We start from the raw sequence: 14,960 nt of genomic DNA, 5'->3' as shown, positions 1-14,960 counted from the left end.
TGCCACACAAAGAAAGTGTTTCGAGCGCGATTACTTGAACCGAGCCCTTCATTTTTCTGTCGTTAAGGGAAGATGAAACAAGGCACATGGATGCAATTAAAGAACCAATTATGTCAAAAGTGATGAAAAGCAACAAATGAATAATTTTCTGGTTACTCATGCAGTTATTAAAACTCAGCACGTGGATCGTGTTAGTTGTAAAAGAACACCTGTTTGACCTCGAAGTGCTGCAGGCATCTGCTTTTCACTTGGGTAACATTCATGTATAATTCTGTGAATTCAGGTGCTGCTTATATTTCTCTTTGCATGGAGCATTTTCGAGGATGTGTTTCTCTGTGGCAGGAGGTGTCAGCTCAGCAGTTTGTTTCAGTCCCGTGAAGCCGCAGGGCTGGAGAGGAAGCAGCTGCTGAGAAATGAACACCGGTTAGAGGGACAAGCCTGCTTGAATTTACCCTCCCTCTGGGACTGTTCTATTAACACCACGATAGATTTATGAGCCTCTTGTCATTCATGTCCTTTGTTTGAGCAAAAGTAAAGAAAAAAGAAAGTGAAAGTTTTTGAATTTTAATGATTTTGTCTAACAAAACTCATGTTTTTCTTGTTAATGTTTGCTAATGATTCTGTTTTCTTGGATTAATAAAACCTTTTAAAATTCCAATTACATTTGCCCAGTCAAGATAAGGCAGAACACAGTGTGCTTTGGCACCATTACCAATCCCTGGCAACACATCATTCGGAGTGCTCTTGTGGGCTGAGGCAAAATGCTTCATTATACTTTATCTGCCTATGAAGAGCGCTCTCCAAACAGACACCCTGTGCGTTCCCCCGTGCTTTCTCGGTAACACAACCCACTTTGGAACAAGATAGTGCAGATCACTGTCACCTTGTTAGCAGCACAACTATCCCCCATGCTGCTCACAAGCACAAAGCTTATGCAAGACATTTTGATGTTGATGTGCTTGTGCTGTCGCTGTATGTCAGTGGGTTCAGTGTATTCATGTGTATTTGAACAGTGTGTGTGTGTGTGTGTGTTTAATTTTCCATGTAGTCACTGCCCTTAAGTCTGGGACTTACCAACGGGTCTGGACCTGCTCTCCTCATTCCCAATGCAGCCTCGTGGGCTGACAGTAATCCCTTGAGTACAGAGGCAAGAGGCGTGGGGGCTGGCAGGATGGGGGTGGGGTGGACAAGGTGCACGGATAGTAAAAATGTTGGGATTGCATACATCCCTTCAGGCAGTGCAGAGAACGGGGTTGTGTGCCTCAGCGTTTTGACACTAGCTTTGAAACCGGTGAAGCCCAGCAGGACTGTGCTTCATGGGTCTATCCACACTTTTTTGGAGTAATCCAGCTGTTTGCCAAAAAATGGTCCACATGCAGCTGGCGTTCGCCTGTCTTTTCCACTGGTAGATCTGTCCTCTGACATCAGACAGTCATTGCACAAGTTTTATAATATCTGCCAAAAGAATCATCATGCTTTTTATGTGCTTTCTGAGTGAGGTATATCCGCATCGGCGAAGAATAAGATCAAATAAATCCAAGAAGAAAAACTGTTGCGTATTGGAAAAATGTCGGGGTGAAATGGGGTGTATGGGGTCAATCTGCTGCGTGACATCAGAGCTGGAGTTCACCACCGACCACATTATTTCTACATAACAAGTGAGCACAAGCACAACATGCACACACAACACATCTCCCCGGCAAGTGGAAACATCTCGCTGGGTTTCATATCAATCACAAAACTTTCCAATCAGATGCCATAATTTAAAAGGTTTATTTCTTTTTATTATTATTTACAAACAAAAATGTCCAATATTAAGTGCACTATAAGATCATGAAAAGCAGAAACAATGTGTTGGTTTGTTACTGAAGCAAATCACAGAATAGAAACTTGAGTTATAAAAAAACACAGAACATTTTAGATGAAAAGGAGAACTTCTTCCTCAAAGCTGCTGAAATAAAAGCCAATCATTTACCATATGATGATAAAAATGCCTGAATGGCTTCCAGGAGCCCAACAGCAACACATCCCCAGACCCTCAACATCTAAAGATAACACGCTGGCTGTAATTTCAAGAAGGATGACAACATGTTGTCCTCATTCTCTGGTATTACTTTTGGTTCCAAGACCCGGAGGTCTCAAGAACAATCTGATATCAACACAAAAAGCCTTGTGACAGTGGCATGGCTTAAAAAACAAACAAGACGGACAAAATAGAAACAAAATGATGGATGGTTCCTTTGAAAAGATTAGTTGGCTGGAAAGTCAGAGGGCGTTTAACCCAGCTCCAACTATCCCTGTTTTTCTCTCTCTGTATTTTACGATGTGGTTTCAGAACACCTGCAGCATTATCAGCCAGGAAAACCCCAACAGCAACTGTCTTCCACCTGGGATTTAGCACCTTTTACTGTAACCTCTGTTGGAAACTGCTGTGTCAAGCATAAATGTCCCGTCTGTGAAAACAGAAGTTCTTCCATCAAGGTTATTTTGGTCCTTTTGTGCTTTTTTTTTTGTTTTGTTTTTTTTGGATTGTAACAAATCATTTTAATCCCTTCTCCGTGTCAAACTGACATATTTTGATATATGTCCATCAAACAAATAAATTAATATATTCAAACAGATATTTTTACCACGGCAACGATAAGTATATACATGAAAAGTATCATCTATAATATTTATGTTGAAATCCATTGGTGCGTGTCCACCGGTAGGGCTTGCAGGGGAAAAGCTGGAGATCCTGGCAACTTAAAAAACTCTCTTCCACCGGATCCACATCTTGTCTTGTTCTCCATCACATGCTCCTTTCTGTGGGATCAAAAACAACTTCTTCCATTGTCATATGTTTTCAGGGGATGCAGAGCAGGGTACCTTGTTGGATGTTTTTAGCTACATTTGCAGGACGAGACTATCATATTGGACAGGTTTTCCACCTGAAAGCAGAAATCAACAGAAAATCACATGAAACAGCTGCTTTCACATACAATCTCATCCAATAATTATCATCAGTCTGTGCTGTAGATACCTTGTGTTGCCTGCCCACGTAGTAGATGATGGTCAGAGAATGCAGTGCCTGGGGAACACAGCACGGTTGGGCAGAGGCTCCAGGGTTGTGATGCTGATACAGAGCCAAAATCTGTAAGCAATAACATGAAAGAATGTCTTTATTGTGCATCAAAGCTTCGTGTTCACCATTATGACCAAAGAAAAATAAGTTTCTTTTTATTCAACGTACTTTCAGACCCCATAGAGGTAAAGTTTTATGAATGAGTGACTTCTGTGGAACTATAGCCTGTATATAAGAGTAGTCACCTGGGGTCTGGCTGAATGATATAACGTCCTCCAGTCACCTGTTTGTAAGCTCTTTTCCTCATCATGGGGTTAAGGAAAGATTCTTAAGGACTTAGGAGATGTTAACCGCACTCATTGAGAATCTGTGATGGTTCGGATACTGTCTCCACTGCAATCTTATCACATTGTTACATTGAGGTTATATCATATGTGTCACGTTAGAGATGATATAAAATATTACTTCATCAATCATCAAAGTGAAACAGTGAAATATTTTAGAGTTACAGGCTGCTCAAACTCACACTCCTGCCCTCATATTCACCCACATGAGTCAAGATGTATCACATGAAATCACAGGAAAAGTGTCACTTTCTTCCATAAACGACAGTACTGTGTATGCTCTGCCAGAGGATATCTTAAAAAAGCATTGCTGCTCCGTTCCTTAGCATCTGGATCATTGAAACAGCTCTGATGTTGGCTGCTACTTAGCTACTTCTGAGACATTTCAGTCAGTAAGGAAGGTTTCCCCTGGGGTCCAAAGTAAAGCCAATGAAGAGGTGAGTAAAGCAGCTGTACCACTGATAAAATTGTCTGGTTCTCCAATGAAAAATCAACTGAATCATTTTGTCCCACTACTGATTTTTTAGCTATATTCTCTTTTCTGTTCAGTGAGCTGGTGGCTATTTTTGTCCAACCAGATTTCAAGAATCAATCTTGAGATTGTGATGCTGTGTCTTAAGGTTAAATAAAGATGTTTCAGTCCAGCTATGGTCGATTCTGGCTCCTAAAAGACCAAGAAGACAGTGGCCGAGCGTCGAATTTGTTTCATCAAAACAGCAGCTCATAAGGTGATGTCACACTGGCTACATCCGTCTTTCATATTCCTTTAGATAAGACAGCAATTCATCTCTTGAAGCAAGATAACCAAGGCTTCTCAGCGGGTGAGAAAGCTTGTGTGTTGCATGATTTACCTGAGAATATTTGTTTTCAGCATTCCAGATATAGGTACAGGACCCCATGCAGTAGTTGGCAAAGTAGCCTGTGGGTTGATGTATCCACTTCCAGCCCAGATCTTTCCTGAAGTCGATGTACAAGGACTTCACAGAGCAGGCTTCTGTTTGGCTTCTTTTGAGAAAAAAGGGAAGCGTTGAGATGAGATGACACAGAGATTTCTAAAGATTTCTAAAGCATTTATCAAGCAAGTTTTTCCTGAGAAGGATTTTTATTCGATAACTTCACTCAAACAATCTCCCAAAGATTGTCTTCATGCATTTAAATGGAATCCTGACATCTGAAACTGACACTTTCTGCCTAAAGGGCAACCAAAACTACCTCAAAGACCCAATAAGTGCAAAATCTAAGCACTGTCTGTGAACAGGAAGAAGTTTGTTAAAGAAAAGGGAGCGTGGGTCTATTTAAAAGGCTGTAAGATGAGGTTGGCACGACACCTCTAAATGCTGTGCAACTGCAGTCATTTTCAATCCAGCTATTAAAGTGACCATATGCTCATAAGGGGGATAAACACAAATGATAGTTGCTGTGTTTTGTTTTACCCGTCACTGCATTTTTAAGCTTCCAGATGGATGGGTTGCCACGTGCAACTTTAAAAATGCCAATAAAACAAGGCAGCTCAGAGGGATTTCTCTGAAACTGAAATTAAATTTACTGCAACAGCCCCAAAGGGAAATGGAACTGTTGCAGTGGGAAAAAACCAAGCTGGGGGCAGGAATGACCCGCTGCAGCTGTGTAATATGCTGCTTACCCTGAAGTTGTGTCAGTCGAGCGTCTCCTGCGTGAGGTCAGGTGGCTGCTCATGTTTTGAGGGATGGACATGGTGAGGATGTGCGGCGGTTGATCGGTCAGCGACTGTAACCTTGCTTTGTCTCCACGGACAATGTCAATGCTGGAGATGAAAAAACTGAAGCTGCTGGACATCTTGCCACATTCACAGAACACTCGAAGTTGGAAGCTCTGTTCATCATCTGGGAAACAAGCATTTAGCAATGTCCAGGAATTAGATAAGATCACATTGGCTTCACAAATTGATTTAAAACTTTTAATGTTTGTTCTTAAAGCTCTTAACGGCCTCACTCCATCGTATTTATCTGAGCTTTTAACTGTCCGTAACCCTGGTGGAGCTCTGAGGTCAACAAATCAACTTTTGCTGGAAGTGCCCAGGTCGAAATACAAACCCTGGGGTGACCGAGCCTTTTCTGGAATAAGCCCCCCCGCCCCAGATGTGTCTTATTTCTGACCTGGGCCTCTTTAAATCTAAGCTGAAAACCTACTTATTTCAGAAGGCTTTTAATACCCAGTAGTATGGTGACACTTTCATCTTATCTTATTCGATTTTGTTGTATTTTATTGTCTTTTACTTATTCTTTTCTTTATTTATTATCTGCTCTAAAGCACTTTGGTACCCCTAAATGTATTGCTGTAAAGGGCTGTATAGATAAAGTACATTTACACGTTTTAAAGTCTGAGCTCACCTGTTTGTCGGAGCCAGCTCCGCAGCGGCTCAGTCACATCAAAGGAAAGCCATTTTTCTTTCAGCGCATTGGTTACAAAGCGGGAGGCATGGTAGCGTGTCGTGTCTCCTGAGCCGTAGTACAGCTCCACCCGCTGCTCAGTGGGTATGGTGGTGGTCTTGATGAACATCCGCAGCTCTGCGCTGGTCAGCAGGCGGTCGTCCCCCACGCTGTTCCGTATCTCGGAGATGTTGAAGAACATCGTTTTGGAGCTGTCCGTGGTGTTTTTTCCTGTGTGATTCATAAAAGGAGGGAGTCACTTATTTGTACATTTCAACTGTTTCACACAAGCAACTGAAACTTGTGTAACTGTCAGAGATACATGGAAATTGTGCCTTTTTCTATTTCTGATCCTCCCACACAAAGTTTGACGCACAAAACAAAGGAACTCATCTGAGCTGATCTGCTGTTTAAGTGTCATTTATGGTGTGTTTTAGTGGTTCCGAATTTAGTTTGAAAATGTAAAGACACAAGCATTTTTATTTACTGTTTAGCATAAAATCAGCTCAGACTTTAAGTGCTTCAATATATTTAAAGAAAAGATATCTTCAGTTAACGCCTGTGTTGTTCCTCTAATCTCCTCATTTTTCTCCAGGTTTGTTCTCAAAAAATGAGCAGAAATAGAAGAGAACAGGAGCAGTAATTAAAAGTTTTGGTCTAAAACAAAGCCTTTTTGTGTTTCTAATGGGTGGTGAAGCTGGAAGCTGGTGTAGCAGCTTTCAATACATCTGAGAAGTCCATAGAAACGGTTGGATGCCGTCTGTTAAACGCAAATTTCAAGCGGTCGACAAAAGGTTGTTGATTCTTTTAACTCCGATTTACCAACCCATGGCAGCCAGGACAGGATGTTGAATGGCATTTTTGTTTTGGGCACAAACAGATAACGTGGAGCCGAGCAGAAGAGATTCTTCCTTAATTGTGATCTTGTGAGTTGCTCAAGAATCTAGCTCCTTGGTGAGGTAAAGTAGATGCAGATGATGTTTGGAGTTTATTCAATTAATAATCTCTTATGAAATAGTACAAGAACAAATAGATTGTGGCAATAAGACAACTGTTGTCTCTCAAAGCAGCTGAATTCTCACAAGATTAGTAAGACCATGATTATAAGATAATTATTTATCGATCGGCAATTCTGAATTTCTGAATGGGCCAATTCTGAAGTTGGTTGATTCTGTATATATATATTTGTTTTATGTTATATTCAAAAACTGAGAGAATTAACTATGAACAACTTTTGCATTTTCTTAAAAGCTGCATCAGGATGCAGGACCTTCTCTTGCTCTCATTCCAAATTAAATCTCAAATGTTTCAGGTTGCTGCACGTAGGAATTTGTATGAATAACATTCAAATGAAAAGGAATATCACCCATCCTCATGCTGCTAAAAGAGCTCTGACCAGACAAAGAAGAGGGTTTGGTACCAGGAAATTAGCAATAGATTCATGGGTCCCATTGGGTTGTGGGGAGGGGTCTTTGTGGATTGCCTGGTTTCTCGCATGATTTATTAGATCCCATCAGACTGTTATCTGGGGAGTCCATTAGGCTGTGATTTCCCTCATAGAAGCTTTATTCTTTTCATTGCTGAGACCAGTGAAAGACAGCTGAATCTGCTGCTGTGTGCTCCCACTAACTTTTATTTGAGCTACTTTGCCTTTCTTCGCTTCATCTTTCTGAGCAGCAGAGTGATGCTGTTTTAAGAGCCTGATTAAGTTAGTTCTCTAAAGTGTTTCGGTGGTTGTTCCTCATTTGCTTGTTTTCACTTTAAAGATCTGGATCTTTCACCCTGTAAAAAACCTCCACAACAGAAATGTGTTTGTGTGCCAGTAGATGTGACAGTGATGTGTTTACTGACCATAAAAAAGATTGGAATCTCTAATTTTAATTCTTTGTATCACTGGTCTTAGCAAATCGAAATGAAAATCCTGTTCTGAGTTTCTGATGTCTGTTTGTGTCCAGGGTGTAGTTGTTTTGGACCAACAAGCATCCCAAATTGGCAGCTACTGACGACAGCTAACAACAAAAAGCTCCAAAAAGGCTTAGCATAGAACTAGAGCATGAAAACTGGAGAGTATTTAGCAGTTTCTTGAATGGCCACTTGAGCTTGTCTCCAAAAGTGTGTCAGTCCCATAGACTTAAAGATTAACACAATCCTTCTCAAATCTGAAAAGTCCACGTACCTTAAAGTGCTGCATTACTGATGATTGCTCAGCTCTGGTTACAAAACAGCACAGTTTTCAATGGACTCTAATTAAAAACCATCAGTTTCTCTCATGAATTACTAAGTCTTTTGACATTTTTTGACAGATCCAGTCCTCTAAGTGTCTTTGAGATCTGGTATCTGTTGAATTGTTTTCAGAGGAACTATATTCTGGTACACAATACCCTCCAGCTCCACCCTGTTGTTAAATTATGGTCCCTTTAGGCTCATAATAGACAGAGATTGTCCTGGCAAAGTGTTTAACTAGAGGCTTCAATACGTCAACTCAGAAAGCACTTCCTATATATGGTCTACTGTCATTCCACTGATGTTAGAATATACAGCCTGATGAAAAACAAAGCTTCCCTTTTCTTTACAACGTTTTATATAAGTGACCCATTTCATTTCTGGGCATATAGTTATTATTGAGTTCACTTATATGACTGAAGAGGTAGAGCAGGGTTGTGGCTGTGGGCAGGAATGACCTCCTGAACTGTTCTTTGTAGCAGCACAGCTGACTGAAAACACTTTCTTCACGATGTTGTGCATCATTATTCACCATGTTTAGCAGCTTGTGCAACTTTATTTGCTCCATAGCAGTCACCAGCACAGAGCCAGCTTGTTTAGTTTCATTTAGCCGCTAGCTCTGACGCTGCGGCTCCAACAGGTGACTGCAAAGAAACTTACGCATCTACAACAGACCTAGGGAGGAAACGCAACATTTTTCTGCAAACAATGAGGCTACAGTGACATTTAGAAATAAGAGTCATACAAACGTAACAAGATGTAATGACGTGGCATAACTAAACAGACTTGAATGCAATGCCTGTGGCAAGAACAGACAGTAAATAGTAACATGAAGGAAAGTATACCAGACAACACTCCAGACAGAGCAGATAAAGAGCAGCCAGTTATTCCTCAGTGATATTCACAGCTGATCAGCAGCAGAATACGTTGACCAGCCAACAAGGAGGTGATGAAGTGGCAGAAAAAAGGACGTTTTTCAAATGAGAAAATACTGACAAAGTAAAAACTCAAACCACCATGAAGTCTTAGAGTTTTGAGTTGTTTGATATGGAGAATATTAGCTGTTCTGTTGGAATTCCTCAGCACTGGGACTGCTGTGTACCGTACGTAGGACACCGACTGCCCTGCTTCAAATAAAACAAAGCAGCACTCTGTGTGAACTGTCTGAAGCCGTAAAACACATTCTCTGCAAAAGTGTCTGATGTCAGAAAGGTTTAATCTATTTACGTTACGACACATTGTTCAGTTAGATTTGCACTGGAACAGCAGGTGGAATTGTTCTTCAAAGGGTTACTTTTAACTTACTTACAAATCAGAGGCTGTACTTTCTCCACTTTTTCTCCAATAGATAAGCTGACTTAGCACTTATACCTTTGTCAAAGCATTTCTTTTCTTTACTTTAATTTAAAAGCATGCGTATTTCGCCTTTAGTTAAGTTTGTTTGTGCTTTTAGAATTGTGTACAATGTCTTTGCACCCTGTGTCAGTTCAATTTCTGGCCTAAAGTGACGACTAAATCACAAACTTCAGGCTTCAGAACTCTACTTTACTCAAACCACTTGGCAGAATTCATGTGGCTGTGTGCACCCTTTTTAAATGGTCGGTGGATTTTACCCACTGGCTCCGGTCCATTGATCTGGTAGGTTGAAGCAAGCCAGTAACAGACTGCCAGTCACAGAGTGTGAGCTCTTTTATAAACACTTTCCAGTCATGACTTCCCACTGTGGTTTATGGAACAAAATATCTGGAACACCAAGATACGCCACTAGAGTCTTATAAGGAAATCATTAATGGAAAAGTGGTTAAAAGAATCAGGTCTTAAAAATGACCGATTGTTTTAGCCACCGCGTGAACATGCCTTTGTATAAACTCAATATTTATATACTCGCTGCATGTTATTCTGCCATTTAACTCTAAAAAGGCTGAATTTCTTTCTGTTTTTCCTCAGTAAACATGATGAAAATGTTTTCTCACACAGGCTTTTCATTATTCACATAAAAACAAAATAGAACAGTTGAATTTAGAGCGCTCAATAATCAAACATTAATCTGTTTCAGCTGCAGTAAATTTGACGACAGTGAGTTTGTTTTCCCACAGTGTTGCTGCCCATATTTGCAATTTTAATTCCCAACGAGAACATTCTCCCTACAGAGTCTGATACAAAACAGAGACGAGCTCCTGAAAAGTTTAGTGCCATAAATCAACCAGTTTTACGTTAGAAAAGATGAAGTCAGACAGAGGCATGCAGAGATCAGCACAGACGGGCAGATGATCGAGAAACGCCGTAGAAAGAGAAAGGAAGAGGCTGTGGAAGGGGGATGGAAGAAGGTGGATGAAAAGAAAACAGCAAAGTAAAGTATGCACTCATGTGAATTTAACTCTCACTTGTCAGGGGGGGCAAGGGTGAGAGTGGGGGTGTGGAGAAATTGGAGTTATGTATCAATGGAGCGCAGGGTCTGGCCCAGGCCCAAATCCTCTACTCTGCCTCAGCCTGCCAAAGCAAAGGATCTCTACTCTCCAGTCTAGGAATGACTTTGACAGGAACCCAACCCAGCCTTGCATACTTACACTGCATACTTGATCCAGGCTGTACCAGGATTCTCCGTGTCACGGCTGCTTATGTATCATTTACCAGTACCACCATCTGGTTCATTACAGAGGTAGTGTTTCACCCCGTCAAGCCAAATTGAAACTAAAATGAGCTGATGTAGAATGTCACAGGAAATGAAATGACATTTTACTGGTCACACCCAAAGCATAGTCAAAATCTGCTTAAAAGCACAACAGTTTAAAGCATAGGCCAACAGCAACGGAGTTACAGCATGAGGAGAGCAGTGAACCGGCAGCAGTGAAACAAGCAAAAGCAAGCATATAAAGTCCTGGTCTCCAGTTAGTTTGAGAAAAGTGAGATAAATGTGTTCAAAGTTCGAGAAGTGTTCGCGAAACAGGAAATTAAGTCACTTCCCTTAAGAAGCATATTGGCTTCAGTGCCGTAATTACAGTGAAGCTTCATCCTCACTTCTACTTTCTAATTAACACAGCTTGCATTATCTCTCAAGGCATATCATGGCAATGCGCGTACAATGGGGGGGCATGAAGTTTAAAATGTCCTCTCTATGCTTGGCTGGGATAATAAAACCTCACTCCTCCAGATAGAAGTAAATATAGCACCCAAGGATCCTGGGTGTGGGGGGGATTTATGTGTTGAACCAGGGCCTATCCACAGGTAAGCCGGGGACAGCTGTTGTGACAGGTAAGGAGACAGCTCTGTAATTACCAGAGGGAGGAATCAGATTCCTGCAACTGGCTAAATGTCTGCCTACTTTATGCTGCACCACCCTGCACCACCCTGCTCATCGATGTCCTGTTTCCCCACCAAACACATACTAATGAACCACACGACTAAAGTGGAAGTAAAACAATTTACAAGTGAATATGACTACTCCAGAGCAGTGAACTCATTTCTCATGAATAGTGTCTCGTGGCTTGTTTCCAAAGAAAGAAAAGTGTCTGTAAATGAGATTAATTAGACCAAATGTGTGTTGCCAGGGAGAGGTGCATTTGTGTGGTCTTCAGGGGAGGGATGTGGCTGTTAACTGGCTGAAGGAATTTATCCAAATCCACAAGACAATCATTGTGATGGAGACTAAAACTATTAAGTCTTAAATAGCTGTGCACACAAGTATGCATCCCCGTGGGCTCCTCTGGGGTTTTAGGAAAGTGTGAGTCGTCCAACAAAGAAAAAAGACAACCACAAAATGAAATGACGAATAGAATTGTTAATGGTTATTAAAAGAAGCCTCGGATTTTTCATGTGGATTGTTTTTGTGCTCGGTTCAAACTCCACGCTTCTCACAGAAAAGCAGAAGCTGGACTGTGTCATTCTCTTCCTTCTATGTGCATGTTTACAATTCTTTGAAAAAAGCGTCTCCAAATCATTGCAAAACAGCTCTTGATAAGCCTAACCAAACATACTCATACACTTGGCATTCTCCTTTCGGTGTCTGGAGGTTGCTTTTGTTTTAAGAAGCAGCTCTGAGCTGAGATGTTGGATGGGTGTTCTCTGCCATTCTGAGGAGGTAGGAAATACATGCTCCCCATGGGCACTGCTTATACCGGACCTGAGTCACTCAACATCTCAGTGGCCATCAGCCTGTCTTCCTTCCTGCCAAGCTACCCTGTCACAAACAGGCTGCAAACACACTGATAATATGCTCAGGAAGCTGAGCAGAGAGAGGGAAGAGAGGGAAAGAAAGAGAAAGAGATACAGATAATCACTGTCAAGGAAACTGGGGAATTAAACAGAAAATGCTCTGGGAGAAAGAGATAAGATGGAGAACAAGTGACAGGATAAACAAGGGAGAACCCACTACTCAAGTTACTGTACAGGAAAGCCCCAATGCTCCAGGTTACAAAGCAAGGGAGAGAAAAAAGGAAACCAAAAGAAAAAATGTGAAGGGGGGCATTTCACATCTACTGTCCTCTCGGTTTTCTTTATGCCATCCTGTTCTTTGGCTCTTGTTTAAGCAGAACAAAATCAAGCCCTTCATTTTGAAAGTTGCTTTGTTCTTCCTTTGCCGTGCACACTCCTGAGCATGGTCCATCCACTCGTCTTTCTTTTGATGTGGAGGATAAAAGGGGGATAATGTGTATGCCTGCATGATAAGGTGAGACGACACGAAGAGAACAATGGAGCACAGAAACCAAACAAAAAAAAACGTGTTTGTCATAATAATTTGGGAGTCGTTGCTCAGTTAAAGCCAGAAAGCATTTGGCTGTACAAACAGCATATGCAGCCTTGCCAAACAAACAGCGCTAATAAAGCAATAAAAAACCCGAGCACACCATGGAAGCAACACTGAGCATCACACCAGATGCAGATCACAGTCATGCTAACTTGTAACTCCTGTGATCTCTGAACTCGTGAAGGTGCCCGAAGATGTTGGACAAAGATCAGAAGACGTACATGTGTTGAGAGAATTTATGGACAAGTTTAACCACCAGGCAAATTCTGATAAATTGGGGCTGTAGCCTCTCAGTTTGTTGCCCCAGTTAGTGCCCTGAGACTTCTTAAAACTGAGGCATCGTGACACCTTTCAGTCACTTCTTCTTTGTCAGTTCATCCACATATCATTTGCTTTTCTGTGTGTTTGTGTGTGTGAGAGTTGAGCAATGTGTCTATAATGTCATTAAATGGAGGAACATAATCACCGTCATACTGTGACTGTCGTGCTGCGATAGTTAAGTCATCAGCCATTACCTTCCTTTTTGAAAATAAGCAAGGGTTCAGAGACTCATGATTGAGTCATGTTCCTCTGAATTATCTGGTACTTACTGGTGATGTTGAACTTGTGCAGCACCTTGGCAAAGTACTCCTCCTCCTCTTGTTCTGTGGGTAAGTTTGTATGGACCTTGACCTCCTGTTCTGTCAGCATATCCTTGGTGCTGTTGTAGAGTGACAGCAGATCGATGGGGATCTCCTCCTTGTCTCCAGACTCTTCTGGCTCTGGAGCTTTTGGCAAGCGCAGTTTGCTGAGGATCTGGCTCCTAATGGCCTCGATGCGCTTTAGCCTTACCATCTCCATGTTCACAGTCTTACATGTAGACATTCCACTTACACTGCCCAACATGTACACAGCCAACAGCAGCAGGAACTCCAGTTTCATCTTGACAACCTTACAGTTCAACCACTTATGCGTTTTGGTTCTCAGCAAGTTCTCCGGCACCTTTTCTCTCACTGCCTGCCTCCAGCCAGGATGCTCAGGGAACAGTGAATCACTCCGAGGAGAGGTGTGACTGACGCAAGGTGTTTACACACAACAAAACAAATGCAGCAGTGTGGAGAGTCCTGAAAATTCACAACTACCGGTGCCACAGCTGTCGCTACTGCTGGGAAAACCACCTAACTCTTGTGTCTTCTTTGCATAGAAGCAGGTGGAGAGACTCGTAGTAGGCAGACAGACATTGAGTGATGAGCCAGCCTCTGAGTCAGCCACACAGGTGACTTAATGACGTCCCACACTCTGAAGGGAGTCCAGAGCGGAGCTGTCAAATCCTGAAAAAAAGCCTATACAGGCATGAACACAGGCAGTGCCCCCGAGACTTAAAAGCTCTCTTCAGCACCCATGAGTCCAAAACAATGCACTCAGATAGTCCACAGTCTCCGTTTTGTACCCACAGACAAACTTGTGATTGATATGTTTTCAAGCCTCCACTTGCAAAAATTAAACTGAACCCTGTCTTATTCAGAGCAAGTTTATACTTCTCCACGTGTCAGCTCAAAGCAGTGTCTCATTACAAGTCCCCTGGGGCAAGCCAGGCAAATGTGAATAGAGCTGTACACCAATCAGCAAGATGATGACTGTTGTTGGCAGAGCCCGACTTTGCTCTGCGTTGCAGGCTTTTTTTAAAAGACACTGCTCCCTGTCCTGCTTCACCAACAAGGTGTTTTCACTGCTCCGTATAGATTTCAAGTCACACTTCCTCTTGAAAAGTCTCAACAAAATTAGCTTTAAATCAGCCCAGAGCTAATCAATACCCACAGTGAAGGGAAAAAACAAGGATGTTGTTGTATTTAAACAGAACTTTTCTAACCTTTTTGAGATCAGTCACAAACTTCTGCATACTCTGACTGAAAAACATGTGACAAACATGTATATCTCTCTGCTGTGACTACCTCTTTTTACCATTAACAGCATGTGATCTCTTTACGACAACAGAAATGCCTTTCAGTACCTCTAACTCATGCCTCCTTCACTGACAGAGCAGCTGCCTCTCTATCCGTCCCTTCATTCTCAAACACAATAATGCACAAGTGTACTCTCCCTGAGATTAAAATAGCCCAAGCAGGTCTACTATCAGAAGTTTAAAATGTAGTTTTCAAGGAAACAGTCCCCGAGTGTTAGATTTTGAAGAGCAACAC

At 41.8% G+C, this 14,960-nt stretch overlaps 1 protein-coding gene across 1 annotated transcript; it reads right to left on the bottom strand.

The window, feature by feature from the left end:
* Window positions 1-1,749: 1,749 nt before the first annotated feature.
* On the bottom strand, window positions 1,750-14,557 carry tgfb1a (transforming growth factor, beta 1a). Its single transcript, XM_072391914.1, has 6 exons — window positions 13,374-14,557; window positions 5,778-6,047; window positions 5,051-5,270; window positions 4,260-4,413; window positions 3,023-3,133; window positions 1,750-2,930 (listed from the first exon to the last, which is right to left on the bottom strand). The coding sequence occupies exons 1-6, from the start codon at window positions 13,702-13,704 to the stop codon at window positions 2,883-2,885; spliced, it is 1,134 nt and encodes a 377-aa protein (XP_072248015.1). The 5' UTR covers window positions 13,705-14,557; the 3' UTR covers window positions 1,750-2,882.
* Between the last annotated feature and the right edge of the window lie 403 nt (window positions 14,558-14,960).

This window comes from Leuresthes tenuis, unplaced genomic scaffold, assembly GCF_036924035.1.
Source record: "Leuresthes tenuis unplaced genomic scaffold, fLeuTen1.0.hap1 SCAF_9, whole genome shotgun sequence".
NCBI lineage: Eukaryota > Metazoa > Chordata > Actinopteri > Atheriniformes > Atherinopsidae > Leuresthes > Leuresthes tenuis.
This window is presented reverse-complemented; position numbering and strand designations above follow the sequence as displayed.